A 16,080-nucleotide genomic window follows, 5' to 3' on the forward strand; every position below is an offset into this window, starting at 1 on the left:
ATAAAAAATGCCTATCAAAGCTGAGAGTATTTGACAGATGTCTTCTCAATAAGAAATGAACGCCACCATCTACATTTTCTCGTCTGCTTTTACATGTCGATGAATTTGTTCATAAGTGTTGGTGTGGTCAAGTTCTGTTAGTTCTGCATAAGGGGAAATATTCCTGTCAGAGTAAAAAATATTTAGAAATCAATCCTGGAAAAGGTTTTAAGTAAAGTGAAAAAGTTCAATATATAAGTGAATAAGACAATACATACATATCTTGCCCACTCTGTTTATCTGAAAATTATAAGCTTAAAAATTACTACCTTCCTGATAAAGTGTCCCTTTTTTTTCACATGTTATGTGATCGACATTTCATTTGTTAACAACAGCTTTACACTTTGTAGTTCTTTAACATTTTCCCAACAGTCGTCATCATTTGCAGACCAATTATATAATTCTTACTCAAGAATGAATGAAATGGAGTTTTTTTTAAACATAGCATTAGCTTTAATCTTTTAAGAAGATGATTTCAAAATACAGTGGTATTGATTGGATACTTCAACTAATATTGTAGACATCGAATTGAACACCATTGAATTTCATCGTTAACTTTGTTCATATTACAGTGTTAATATGATCAAAATGCCCTTTACATGTGTATATTTTATCATACCTCCTATACGAACAGATGGGAATTCGTTGTAATAGTCTTTGTCATTTGGGGTGTCTAAAACCGCCCCTTTTTCTGTAAAAAAAAAGTTGAATACATTGATACAGAAGGATTATTTTTTAAAAAAAAAGAAGATGTCTTATCGTGTACCATTTTTAACGGATTCTGTAAAAGCACTGAGTCTATTGATTAATGTCTTCCTATTATATGATATGTTAAAAAGTATTACTTTTTTCTTAAAAGAACAGGAATCTGTTTTTTTCTTTTCTTTCTTTATTTTTTTTTTTTGGAAATGTTAAGTTTAAATTGGCTTTTTCGGAGCAGTTTAAAAGACACATAAATGACAATGATAGAATAAAACATTTACGTACGCTGCATTTTCCTCCAGATGACAAAATTTAGGAGACTGCTCATCAACACAATTAAAATACAGACAACAACACTGGTAATGGTAATTGTATAGTCATTCTTACATGTGTTGGAAAACTGTGCCTGCAAAAATTTGGACAAAAAGGACTACAATTTAAATATAGAACATTTGCGACATAATTATGTATTTATAGTTTATCACAAAATGAAATTGGTTTCAACTACAAATAAAATAGATTTGATTATTTCATCACCTGTTTCAAATCTTTTTTTTAAGAGGCTTTGTCCTTCGTATGTTTTATTAGTTACATTACCTGTGCGTTTAATAGACAATGTCCTGACTCGTGATGACAAGTCTGGCTGACACACTCTGTACTACAGGTCTCTTTACAATTGACTCCCCAGTGCGATCGACTGCAAACTACAAAACAATTAACAGGTTGAAGGACATTAACGTTCAACCCGTGTATCAAAGAAGTACATAATGAAGTTTTTCATGATAGAGCACACAAAAAAGATAATAATTCTCCTGGCATAAAAGATGAAATTGAATAAAAAAAAAAACTTTCAAATAAACAAACATTACAAAATGAAACGTATTTTTCATACCATTTGTACAAAGAGGCCCGTGGTATCCCACAGAACATCCTTCTTGACATGTACCGTTGACGTGGTTACACGTGGTATTGTGCATACAGTGTCTACAGCTTTCATTGCAGTTATAGCCATACTTTCCAACTTCACACGCTATTAAAAATATCATTACTGATATCCTATTCTGTTTTTTTAGTACAAACATGTTAATCTAACTTTTCTAGGGGAAAAATCTATGTTTAGTTTCAACTAATCTTCCAAAAAACTTGTTTTCTATTACACACACAATATTGAAAATAACAGCTCTATAATCTAAAGAAGCTGGAGGGTTGCAGCCATTTTCAGACTATTTCGATCTCCTTTAGAAGAAGAGCTCCATATTAAGATATACAAAAACGATCAAATTTTAAAACTAAAATGTACGAATTTTTCCTTTGCCAAATGATGATTGACAGCTTAAGATACCGTATCTAAAAAAATTAGTTAAATCTGGTGGTTAATTTGATGACCCCCCCCCCCCCCCCGCCTCCTTAAAGCTTAAAAAACAATAATTTATTATCATTAATAAGTATTTTAATTGTGTATAACTACTAAATTTTGCAAATCCAGGGAAGTAAATGACAAATAAAAGTTGAATATCTACATGTAATATGAGAGATCACGAATAAATAAGTAAAGAGAATTGAAATTCAGAAGATGTAAACAAATTTAAATAAGTTTGTGATATCTTTGTTAGTTGTGCATGTTATTGTTCTAGATTTAGATGCCATAAACAAACCTACACACGGATTCTTCACGCCCAACCCCCATCACTACAAAAAAAATACCAATTTTGCAGAGGGTTCTCCTGTATCCTTTTGAACATCCTTGTAAACAGGTGCCGTTGATATGATGGCACTGCTCATTGTTCAGACAATGACCACATACTCGATTGCAATTAACGCCATACATTCCACCGTCACATGCTGAATATACAAAGGTTTGGGAAGAAACCATAATATGAACATATATTAAAGATTCGAAATAATTGACATGGAATTGAAAATAGGATACCGTTGTCGCAAAGTAATCCTTTGAATCCTACGGAGCATCCTTCATAACATAAACCATTAACGTGGTTACACTGAATATTGTTAATACAATGTCCACAGCTTTGGTTGCAGTTTTCCCCATACAAGCCATCATCACAAGCTATTTTGAATTCAGAAATTTTCCTTACTATTCCTTACTACATGTATTTGTTTTCATTTGTATCAAAATAGAAAATTAAAAAAAGAATGTATTTCGAAGTTAATATCTGAATATGCCAATAATATATTTACAATGTTCAAAGAACAAGCAAAGACGTTAATACCATACCAGAATTGCAGAAAGAAGCAAGGATGCTAATAATTTACCAGAATTGCAGAGAGATCCCTTATATCCTTGAGAACATCCTTGTAAACAACTACCGTTGATATGATGACATTGTTCATAATTAATGCAATGACCACATACTTGATTGCAGTTAATACCATACATCCCACTATCACATTCTAGATATTTTAAAAGTTTTATAAACCATTATGATATCGATATCATTTTGTCTGTATTTGTTTATAAGTTGATATTCTTCTATTGAACATTTTTCTGTTTTATTTTGCAAAATTGAAATATAATTAAGTTATATGATTTCATTGTGATATACAGTATAGAAGTGATGAAACAATTATGTATATGTATACGTTGTAGAATCCTATATAGGCTTTTTCATATTCTTTTCATATTCTTTATCAAAATCAATTTAATATAGATTGATAATTACTAGCTTTGCAGCCCGGTCCCTTGTATCCAGGAGAACAACCCTGTAAACAAGTACCGTTGATATGATGACACTGTTCATTGTTTAAGCAGTGACCACAGGACTGAGTGCAGTTAACACCATATGTTCCTCCGCCACATTCTGAAAATTAATGGAAGATATTTTAAAAACCCGTAATCGAAGATCTTTGGGTATAAAGTTTTTTTTTAATGTTTCCGTCTGAGCGTCTGTATGTTTGTCAGTTTGTCTACAAAAATGAAACTTAAACGCTGTCCGTAACATTTTACTTTGTGGTGCTATGATTTTAATTTTTCACAAGTTCATTCCTTGTGACAAGACCTTTCTTCGGACACCACCAAATGAAACCCTTTTACCTTGATCTTAGGGTTGAACCCACTTAAAAAATACTTAACCTTGGCTATAACTTTGTAACATTTTGATCTAAAGCTTTCATACTTAACATGTGCATTCATTGTGACACAACTTTTCAATAGTTTTAAATATTTTTAACATTGAACTCAAATTTTGACCCAATTCCTAAAAAACTTTAACCTTGGACATAATTTTTAAACAGTTAGAATCAGGACTTTTGTATTTCACAAGGTTATACTTTGTGAAAAGGCATTTCTCTAATAAATAAAAATATGATCTTGAAGTTTGACTTAAGTTTTGGCTTGCATATGAAAAACTGTAATCTTCGCTATTAGCTGCCATTCTTAAAATGTAAATAATCATGGTATATTCAATTATTTTATATACAGTATCATCTTTTTGTTTTGTCTTTGTATTGAGGTATATAACAAACAAGGAAACAAGAAAGAGTATGTTGAACGAAATGATCCGAAAGCATTTTCTTATAATAATATAACACTTAATTGTCGTAGAAAAAGCTTTTTTAGACATTATTTGAAGTCGAGTCTAATAGAAATTACACAACTTCTGTTTTGCCTATAGACAAACTAACACATACGCAAAAATACACATAAACGCGTTTCTATATCCCCTCCAACTCAGATCTGAGGTGATTAAAATAAAATAACCTACTGACTCTTCAGTGTTTTACTTATTAAATGAAGGAAATAACGAACAGTATTCAATATCATAGTCCATAAAGGAATAAAAAACAGGGTCCGTTGTTATAAAATATGCTTAAGTCTGAGAATGCTCTCAAGTCTGAGGATTTTCTCAAATCCAGAATTCTCAGACTCAGCGGCCGTCATAAAAAAGTTGAGAAAAATAAAAAATACCTTAAACTCTTTTATTATCAAATTCTCAGCTTCGTAATTCTGAAGATTTGAGTTGAGGATTATTTTAAAGAATTCTCAAAGTTTTATGACAGCGGACCCAGGAGCAGAACAAACATGGACCTCTGAAACATCAGAGGTGGGATCAGGTGCCATGGAGGAGTGGGCATTCATATAAATTGCAAATATATATATATATATATATATATATATATATATATATATATATATATATATATATATATATATATATATATATATATTTATAATTCCTTTTTGGAAATATTTTTAACAAATGGAGGGAAATCACTTACTATCACCACATTTCAGACCTATATATCCTGGTAAACATCCATTTACACAGTCACCATTTACGACATCACACTGCTGTCTCTGGCAATTGACTGGACATGTTTGATTACAAAATTCTCCATAATATCCTGGAATATGGCATCCTATTTAACAAATTGTATTATTTTTTTGAAATTTCTGTTAATCAATAGTTTTATCTGTCCAGATTATCCACAGATATTAAGTATATTGAAAGTAACTCAAAAACTCAGGATACCAATTTACAAGTTATGTTTCTTGAAATGTGAAATACATAAATTTTTATTATGCTTGCAACCACTTGTTGAATTCCTTTTGCATTTTAATAAAAAAAAAAATGCAGTAATGTTCTGTAATTTACCATATACTTCCAATTCACACAATTCATTGTATGCGTACTGAGAGTAATAGTTAGGATAAGTCACATTCGGTCTCCTTTCATTATAATATATCACATAACGTCCATAGACAGAACAGTTGATTCTCTGATCCTCTATAGGTGTACCACTCACATTCTGTATCTCGTGGAAACAAAGGTAGCCATCATCTTTTGAAGTCGTGTTTGAAATGAAGAGGAAAAATCCAGCAAATCTGCCAGTGTACGCACTTGGACCTGAAATGGAACCGATCGATTTTAATTTTAATTTTAACAAATTATATATACTGGTCATGGATGTACATACATAATAATACATACCCTTTTCCATATCACATCCTGTATCAGCCCGAGGCAGCAATATCAGCCAGAGCGCCGAAGGCCCGAGGACTGATATTGGTCGAGGGCTGATACAAGATGTGACAAGAAAGAGGGTATTTCTAGTAATAAAATACAGTTCACATTCAGTTGAGAAGAAAATTAGTAAATAATCATGCACTGACTTCTTACATGTACACAGTTAATTGTTGTCATACGGTTTGGGTTTGTTTCTTCATGTACTCCATTTTCAAATGTGCCCGATTCGTTATTTGAATATAATCTTTTCTTTGTCAATTAGACAATCCTTACATTCAAAAAAATAAAATTAAGATATACGTAACCCCAAAACATGTGTATGATCACAAGTACCGTTTTGTTGGTTTAATTTACTAGGGGTGTTACATCGATCCGTATCAGCACAGCAAATCCATATCATACCTGCAGGGCTGATACGGCTATTGTGACTTCAGGCATATCGCATATTCAAAAATCCTGTATTTATAACTTAGTATGTAATAAATAAATAAAACAACGTTCATACTACATACTAAGATAATTATCCGTCCTGTAGAAGATGTTGATGTAACTGATGCTGACCACACTACCTAAATCCACTCTCCACTCTGCTGTCAATTGTTCAACTGCTGATATTGTACACTGGTTACCATTTGCTCCGCGATCAGTATACTTCCCATCCACAGCCTTTCCTGCTCCCCATGGCCGGGGTTGTGAGTAATTGGCTCTCTGCCAGGCAGGTTTCCGTAATGCTAAATTTTCTATTAAAAGACAACAATGCACTTATCATTTTAAAAATAGTAATTAGAGTTATTAATTTTATGCAAAGATATGTAATGAAAAGCTACTTTGTGTTATGAAATTTCACTGTTATTCTATATATGTACATTAAGATTTTTTATGATGACAGTGTTGACCTTATCAATTTAATTACCGATATTAAAGGTATTTAATTTTTTTTACATGTTTAGTAATATATCATTATCATATTGCGTATTGAGTTGATCTAGTCATTTTGACACGGAAATGCAGGCTTTTTATAAAAACAATTTCTAAATCTAGATATGCTATTGTCAAAGACTTTAATGAAACATAAATATGAAGAGATTTGTTTAAAGGTAACATATAGAAAATTGCAATGGACAATACCATTACCTTGGCTAGAAAAAAAATTAAATTCTTTGTTTCTTCTTGGGAATTTTTTCGACAAATTGGAAGAAATTACTTACTATAATTACATTGCAAACCAGCATATCCTGATAAGCATCCCTTTACACATTGCCCTGTCACGGCGTCACACTGCTGTCCCTGGCATGTTACTGGACATGACTGATTACAGTAGTCTCCATAATATCCAGGAACAGGGCATCCTGTTAAACAAATGGTTATATTTTATCTCTGTTTATTAATACTATATTTTTTCCGGACTATCTAAAATTAATATTTATTTTCAAGTTCATGATCTATTAAAAATAAAAACACACGACACAGTTTATTTATGTAGAACTTGTTTTTTTTTTTAAATATTTCTTTGAAAGAGCAATATATATACTCACCGTCAATGAAAACGCAACACTCTAATATTAGGGTGAAAAGTATATACGGGTTATAACTATAGCAAAAAAGTTAGGACATTTTTTATTTTGCTAGATCAGTTATATAACGGTTGAATGAACTTCTTTCCTCTACCAGAAGTTGCTTTTTAGCCCTCTTAACAGAAATCAAATTTTTGCATTTTTAATAAAATTTTTAACAATATTTTGGGTTTTCAAGGTTTTGTAGCTGTTTATCACAAGTATTGTACTAAAATCTCGGGAAAAAATCCTTCTTTCTTTACCAGATGTGATGCCTATATTTCCTCAAAATGACTCATTTTCATTGCTAATGCTGGAGATTCTCAAAATAAAGAAAAAAAAATAGTGCAGATGCAAATGTACACTATTTAACGACTCATCAGGCTTATGTGTTTCAATAGATAAATAACAGTTTTTTGACCGGAAGTCCAAGAGTTACTACACTACGCCAAGTTAGAGAAAATTCGACCGCAGTATCTGAACAACAGGCAATTAAAAATGCCCAAGAATATTTATTTCGCTCAGATAAAGACATTGATAAACCTAATGCACGGTAGAAATCGGACTGCGTACATGTATGTTGTAAATGGCGGAATAGCATGTTTTGATTAAATGGTCGGAAGGGGGGGGGGGTGTTTTATTTAAATGTTATCTGTTAAGAGGGCTAAAAAATTAACTATCGGTAATGGCATGAAAACCATTCAACCATTAAATAATTGATTTGACAAAGTAAAGATGTCCTTACTTGTTTGGTACATAGTTGTTTTCTTAAACATTTTCTTTTATTAAAAAAGAACATTAAAACATGCAGTTATGAATATTCTGCAATTTACCGTATACTTCCAATTCACATAATTCATTGAATGCGTACGTAGAGTAGTAATCACGGTAAGTCACATTTGGTGTCCTTTCATTGTAATATATCACATAACGTCCATACACAGAACAGTTGATTATATATGAAAGATGATCGGACATTTAATCTCTCTGGAAGAATTTACATTTTGTTTTCTTAATCATTTTTTTTTATTGAAAAAGAACAGTAAAACATGCAGTTAGGTTCTGCAATTTACCGTAGACTTCCAATTCACACAATTCATTGAATGCGTACGTGGAGTAGTAATCAGGGTAAACCACGTCAGGTCTCCGTTCATTATAGTATATCACATAACGTCCATTAAGAGAGCAGTTGATTCGCTGATCCTCTATAGGTGTGCCACTAACGTTCTGTATCTCGTGGAAACAAAGGAAACCATCATCTTTTGAAGTCGTGTTTGAAATGTAGAGGAAAAATCCTGCAAATCTGCTTTCGTACCCACTTGGACCTGAAATGAAACCGATCGATTGTATTGCCTTGTATACAATTTTTATATATTGTTCATATATGTACAAAAATATGGTTTATCCTACACACTGGGACGATTATCCGTCCTGTAGAAGATGTTGATGTGACTGATGCTGACCACACTCTCTAGATCCACTCTCCACTCTGCTGTCTGTTGATAATCTGCTGATATCGTACACTGATTGCCAAGTGCTCCACGATAAGTATAATTCCCATCCACAGCTTTGTCAGCTCCCCATGTCCTGGCTCCTGGGTAATTGGATTTCTGCCAAGCAGGTTTCCCTAATGATAAATTTTCTATCGAAAGACAATGCACGTTTAATTTTAAAAGATTTTAAATTCTTTGCGAAGATATATAAAAGAAAAAAGCGTATGCAAAATTGATTTCACTGTTGCTCTCTATGTAAACGTACAGAAGTTTTATGATAACTGAGGTGACTTCATCATTTTAATTGTTAATTTCCATTACATGTGTAGAAATATGTAGTTATCACCTGCATATTGACTTTATTTCGTTCATTCGATGGGCAAGAGCAGGCTCTTTATACGAACAATTTGTAAAACGAGAGACCTTGATGGAATAAGAATATGGACAGATTTGTTTAACGTTCGCATTTCAAAATTGCAAAGGACAATTCAATAATCTTGGCTGCAAATTCAAACTATCCTTAAGTCGAATACTGATGAACTTGTTGGTAGAAATTGTAAGGCCATTACATATGCTCTAAACTGTCTGAAGATATTTTCTGTTTTTCTTGATCACGAATAGAAGCAAAGAACATACCGGGGTATGTATTCAGTCGGCAGGTGATGAATACAGGGTATGATCCTTCATGACACTTGATTCTACCTCTGATAATTAAGATGTCTGCGCTTACTTTTCTGCTGATTTGTATTGTCTGAATGGACTATAAAGGTTGAATATTGTTCGTTTCCTCTTAAAAGACATTTTTGTAGTTTTATTGTGTAGATCAAAACAGTGTGATTTTCTTTTAAATCAGTTACTGTGCAAAACAATACGACACTGACCTCTCACTCTTTTGACTATAGACTCATCAATTGCTTTAATTGAATTATTTGTCCAGGTCATCCAACACTCTATTGGAATTCACATAAGCAGCAATTGCACTCCCTTATTAGCAGACCTATTTTTGTATTCATATGAAGCAGAATTTGTGCAAAATCTTATGCGTGAAAAGAAACAAGAGGCCCATGGGCCACATCGCTCACCTGAGAATCTTTTGTCATATTGTTCTTTACCAGATTTCCCCCTTGTAATACATATTGTGGTCTCGCCCTACCCCCGGGGTCATGATTAGAACAACTTAGAATCTACACTACCCCAGGGTGCTTCCACATCAGTTTCAGCTTTTCTAGCCCAGTGGTTCTTGAGAAGAAGATTTTCAAAGATTTTTCCTGTATATTTCTATGTAAATCTTTGATTCCCCATTGTGGCCCCGCCCTACTCCCGGGGGTCATGATTTGAACAATTTAGAATCTTCACTACCCCAGGGTGCTTCTACATCACTTTCAGCTTTTCTGGCCTAGTGGTTCTTGAGAGGAAGATTTTCAAAGATTTTTCCAAAATATTTCTATGTAAGACTTTGATTCACCATTGTGGCACCGCCCAACCCCCAGGGGTCATGATTTGAACAATTTAGAATCAACACTACCCAACAATGCTACCACATGAGTTTCAACTTTTCTGGCCCAGTGGTTCTTGAGAAGAAGATTTTCAAAGATTTTCCCTATATATTTCTATGTTAAACTTTGATTCCCCATTGTGGCCCCGCCCTACTCCCGGGGTTCATGATTTGAACAATTTAGAATCTACACCACCTGAGGATGCTTCCACATCAGTTTCATCTTTTCTTGCCCAGTGGTTCTTGAGAAGAAGATTTTCAAAGATTTTTCCAAAATATTTCAATGTTAAACTTTGATTCCCCATTGTGGCCCCGCCCAACCCCCAGGGGTCATGATTTGAACAATTTAAAATCTACGCTACCCCACAATGCTACCACATGAGTTTCAGCTTTTCTGGCCCAGTGGTTGTTGAGAAGATTTTCAAAGATTTTCCCTATATATTTCTATGTAAAATTTTGATTCCGCATTGGTTCATGATTTGAACAATTTAGAATCAACACTACCCAACAATGCTACCACATGAGTTTCAACTTTTCTTGCCCAGTGGTTCTTGAGAAGAAGATTTTCCCTATATATTTCTATGTTAAACTTTGATTCCCCATTGTGGCCCCGCCCTACCCCCGGGGTTCATGATTTGAACAATTTAGAATCTACACCACCTGAGGATGCTTCCACATCAGTTTCATCTTTTCTTGCCCAGTGGTTCTTGAGAAGAAGATTTTCAAAGATTTTTCCAAAATATTTCTATGTTAAACTTTGATTCCCCATTGTGGCCCCGCCCAACCCCCAGGGGTCATGATTTGAACAATTTAAAATTTACGCTACCCCACAAAGCTACCACATGAGTTTCAGCTTTTCTGGCCCAGTGGTTGTTGAGAAGATTTTCAAAGATTTTCCCTATATATTTCTATGTAAAATTTTGATTCCGCATTGGTTCATGATTTGAACAATTTAGAATCAACACTACCCAACAATGCTACCACATGAGTTTCAACTTTTCTGGCCCAGTGGTTCTTGAGAAGAAGATTTTCCCTATATATTTCTATGTTAAACTTTGAATCCCCATTGTGGCCCCGCCCAACCCCCAGGGGTCATGATTTGAACAATTTAGAATATACGCTACCCCACAATGCTACCACATGAGTTTCAGCTTTTCTGGCCCAGTGGTTCTTGAGAAGATTTTCAAAGATTTTCCCTATATATTTCTATGTAAAACGTTGATTCCACATTGTGACCCCGTCCTACTCCCGGGGGTCATGATTTGAATAACTTAGAATCTACACTACACCAGGGTGCTTCCACATCAGTTTCAGCTTTTCTTGCCCAGTGGTTCTTGAGAAGAAGATTTTCAAAGATTTTTCCAAAATATTTCAATGTTAAACTTTGATTCCCCATTTTGGCCCCGCCCAACCCCCGGGGTCATGATTTGAGCAATATAGAATCTACTCTATCCCAGGGTGCCTCCACATCAGTTTAAGCCTTATTTGCCCAGTGGTTCTTGAGGAGAAGATTTTTTAATGACCCAACCCTATTTTGGTCTTTTCTTGATTATCTCCCCTTGTGAGGAGACTTGACCCTTCATTTTAACAATTTAAATTTCTCTTCACGCAAGAATGCTTTGTACCAAGTTTGGTCAAAATTGGCCTAGTGGTTCTTGAGAAGAAGTCGAAAATGTGAAAAGTTTACAGACGGACGGACGGTCAGACAGGCGGACGGACGACCGACAAAATGTGATCAGAAAAGCTCACCTGAGCTGAGCTGTGGCCTTCAACTCGACATTTAGATATATCGATGACGTATTGTTCATTAACGATGGTAATTTCAATTCCTATGTCAATAGTTATAGCAATGCCCAAGCAAGGGGGAGATAACTTTTCAGATTTCCTCAGCCTCGTTTTGATTCCGTATCAGAAAAGAGCTTGAAAAAAACGGCTTAATAAACTACTTTCCCTCGTGTTTTCAAACGTTTTGATGACTTTTCTATGAAGTTTGAGATGCCCCCTAGTATTACCAACCCTGAATGTTTGAAGTATGGCGCGATTAGTCGTTTTAAAAATAGATTGAAAAATTAAAAAAATCTCTAATTTTCATATACGGACGAGTAATGTGTCAAAACATGCATAAGTAGCTTCCTCTGTTAAAATACTACAAATGCTTATCACATGCAGGCAAATATTCAACCGTTCTTGTTCGCCATACGAATTTTCTAAGGTACTGGAGCAAATTCGGATCGTTCATATCCAGAATGGCAGCAAACATGCGTGTTGAAAAATATGTAAACACTGTGAATTGAACGTCTGACGGTCTGTTTACTTCATTGTCAAGGTGATACAATGTTATATTTTTGTTTTTGAACTATGCTTATTAATAAGCATTTTAATAATTAAATTTCGTGCAAAGGCTATTTCGTGTGCGAAAACGAAAGTAGGTTTCATCTCAATGTGAACAAGAATAAATTTCAAGATTGACTTACTTTGGTGAAGAAAACAGTGAAAGTCAAATAAAAACTTCATTTATAATCATACTTTGATTTTTATTGATAAGTTTATTACTTTAAATGACAACACAGCAAACGAATAATGAGACATAAGCTATTCTGTTTAAATTAGGAAAACAAAGGAAGACAACTCTTGCATTTTACATTCTGTGTCATATTTTCTTCTCAACAGAATATTATGAAATTTCAGATAAAGTTAACTACATGTAACTGGTACCTAAGTTATATCTAAAATTGTTTTAATCTAGCATTCCTGAATTATCTGCTTTTAATTTGCTGATGTACACTTTCCAATCATTTTCCTCGGAAAGATGGATAATTCTGTAAGAATTCTGCATTTTAAATACATTTATAAAAAGCTTAATTTTCACCCGATTTTTTAGAAATGATTGCTGATATGGAATCAGTGGGTTATACTTTACACAATGGACATAAAACACTGACAATTTTTTGACTCCTTAAAAATCATTGGGCATTGCTACAATAGATATATCCTGATGAGCTTCAGATGAAATATTCCAAAGAGTCTGACACATCTGTTTCATACTTGGATATTTTACTTTAAAAAGACGTTAATGGTAATCTAACAACTATGTTCTATGATAAACGTGATGATTTTAACGTCTCTATCGTCAACTTCCCTTACTTATGCAGCAATATACCTTCATTACTTGCATACGGCGTTTATATATCTCAGTTGATTCGATACTCAACAGCATGCTCTACGTTTTAAAAATTTTCTAAATCGAGGTAAATAATTGACAAACAAGTTGATGTAACATGAATAGCAGCAGTCTCATGTAAAATCATAATTTTGTAAGTTCTTTGGTCGATACAATGACCTTGTCACCAAATACAACTTATTATTGAGTCAAATGTTGACTGACATTTTTCATACTAATTGTTATTCCATTATTTATACACTGAATTGACGAATTATTTTCCGTTAATTCCCTATCATGGCAAGGATCACATGGCGGATGTGACCGGTCAGCAGGGGATGCTCCCTCCTCCATAGCACCTGTTCCCACCTCTGATGTTTTAGAGGTCCATGTTTTCTCTGCTCCTTTTTTGTATTGTGTTATGGATTTTGATATTGAATACTGTTCGTTATCTCCACATCCTTCATTTGAAATAAAATAATTTTTAATTTTAGTTGCTATGGTATTTATATGAATATATGATTATATCCTCAAAAAATAAAGAAGAAAAACACGTAAAACTTTATTGAAGTTTTTATGTTTTTCTTTTTTATTTTAAGTATTTCATTCCGACCAATTTTTTTTTCTTTTTATTGGATTTTCCATATATAATGATATCTTTATTTATCTATATCTGTATTTACATGAATATCAAGCCAGAAAGTTAAAGAACAACTAGAAAGAACTAAATTTTAGAGAAAATAAACATTAAATTTTCTTACGATATGCACAGGTACAAGTGGCATGCAAGAAGACGTAGATAATTCTGAGATTTATCCTCTTCATTCTGACAGAATTAAAGTTTTAAACACAATTTTTTTTATGACGAACTACACATAAAAAGTATACATGTATATTACAGCAGATGATATAAACATGAAACTAGATCAATTAAAAATAATAAAGATAAAGAATATCTTAATACAAATTCTATTGAGCTGCTTCTATCATCAACTCATCAATGTCTATTTTGTCATTTCAGTGTATATATCAAAGTTTCTTCAAAGTGTACGGTAGTAGCTCGCAGGTATATGAAGATAAAACGGTATAATGAATATATATTTACAAAGGACAAGTGCACTTAAGCAATACTTAATGGGCCCTTTTTATGTACCATTTTACATTAGAATATCTTACTAAATCGTTCTATGTTGGAAATACTTAGATACTACGGTATATTTCTGATTAAAATGCACGTTAAGCATCACCTAAAACAGCATGTATTTGAAACCATTAAATATTTTTAAATGCCTATGGATACCCTAAATCCGGAAAAGTCGTACCGACCCTTCTTTTAGTTTCGTTTATGTAAATCAAGGCGAACAGATATTTAAATCGACACAATCTGATGATGGATCATAGTCTGGCGCGTTTGTGGAATATGTTACTTTTTACCAAATATGTTTTAGAAAATTAAATGAAGTTGTGTAGTTGCCTGTAGTCATTATGATCAAACAAATTGGTATCTACTCTTGCATATGAACAATTTCTTAAACGAGGTAAATTATTGACAGGCAAGTTGATGAAACAAGAATATCAGCAGTCTCATTTGAAGTCATCATTTCGTAAGTTCTATGGTCGACACAATGACCTTGTCAGCAAATACAATTTATCATTGAGTCAAATGCTGACTGACGTTTTTCATACCAATTGTTAGTCCATTATTTATACACTGAATTGACGACGGATTTTTTCCGTTATTTCCTGATCATGACAACGAGCACACGGCGGGTGTGACCGGTCGGCAGGGGATGCTCACTCCTCCATGGCACCTGAGCCCACCTCTGATGTTTCGGAGGTCCGTGTTTGCTTTGCTCTGATTTTGTATATTGTTTAATGGACTTTGAGATTGAATACTGTTCGTTATCTCCATATCCTTCTTGCATTTTAAAAAAAAATACAACGATAGTTTCATTGAATTAGAAATTAAAAAGGAGTGTTTAGGTGGCTTTCGATTTACCTGTTTCAATGTCTTGCAAGAATGTTAAAAAATTTTGACACTTTTATGAATGGCATTAAACTCTCTTTACCCTCTCGTTATCTTAAACACAAATACAAATTCTAAGTGGCACAACTGACTAAATGATACAAAACCTGCCGATGTTTTATAGTGAGCCCTTTGAGGAAAGTTTACCTGAGTAGAACGCACGTCACTATCAGTATTTAAATAATTTATTCCACACGTAGGTTCAACATGGGTCATACAGGTGAATAGCACTCACTAGCTATTGGAAAAATATTGTACTTTTTGTAAATTTTTTATATTCTAAGTACCAGCCTAAGTACCAGCCTAATCGTGTACAAATTTCCTACTTTCACACAAGTTTTATAAATGTATTATGCGTCTTTTGTCATTCGCACAGTTTGTACACAGTTAGGCTCATATTAAATTAAAGCTTTGAAATGAATGATCGTTCTCTATTTCCTATAAAAAATCACAAATGTCGGCTGACCCCTGCCACATTCTATGGTTTTGTTCTTTGTATATTCGTGAATTTCAGCGGTAAAATTTGTTGAATCGTACGGTGAAGATATCAGTTAATGATTTGGAATGAAAAATTTTGCTTAATTTGATTGTTTATTTTTTCACATTTTACCGGGGCCCATAAGTGCA

General features: G+C 33.5%; 1 protein-coding gene across 1 annotated transcript; it reads right to left on the reverse strand.

Moving 5' to 3' along the window:
• Positions 1 to 69: 69 nt before the first annotated feature.
• LOC134282468 (multiple epidermal growth factor-like domains protein 10) lies at positions 70 to 9,714 on the reverse strand. Its single transcript, XM_062764877.1, has 14 exons — positions 9,654 to 9,714; positions 8,694 to 8,921; positions 8,353 to 8,604; positions 4,978 to 5,118; positions 3,423 to 3,560; positions 3,016 to 3,153; positions 2,672 to 2,809; positions 2,446 to 2,583; positions 1,634 to 1,771; positions 1,339 to 1,445; positions 1,027 to 1,147; positions 659 to 730; positions 258 to 279; positions 70 to 163 (listed from the first exon to the last, which is right to left on the reverse strand). The coding sequence occupies exons 1-14, from the start codon at positions 9,712 to 9,714 to the stop codon at positions 70 to 72; spliced, it is 1,788 nt and encodes a 595-aa protein (XP_062620861.1).
• Positions 9,715 to 16,080: the final 6,366 nt, after the last annotated feature.

Source organism: Saccostrea cucullata, unplaced genomic scaffold, assembly GCF_032062105.1.
Source record: "Saccostrea cucullata isolate Sc308-1 unplaced genomic scaffold, CSIRO_AGI_Scuc_v1 ctg1137, whole genome shotgun sequence".
NCBI lineage: Eukaryota > Metazoa > Mollusca > Bivalvia > Ostreida > Ostreidae > Saccostrea > Saccostrea cuccullata.

Coding starts and splice junctions, on each gene's coding strand:
- LOC134282468 (XM_062764877.1), bottom strand. CDS start 9,714: ATGACCTGGACAAATAATTCAATTAAAGCAATTGATGAGTCTATAGTC. Junction 2,584..2,671: donor AGGATTACTTTGCGACAACG/GTATCCTATTTT, acceptor TTGTATATTCAG/CATGTGACGGTGGAATGTAT. Junction 1,772..2,445: donor GAGAACCCTCTGCAAAATTG/GTATTTTTTTTG, acceptor TATTTTTAATAG/CGTGTGAAGTTGGAAAGTAT.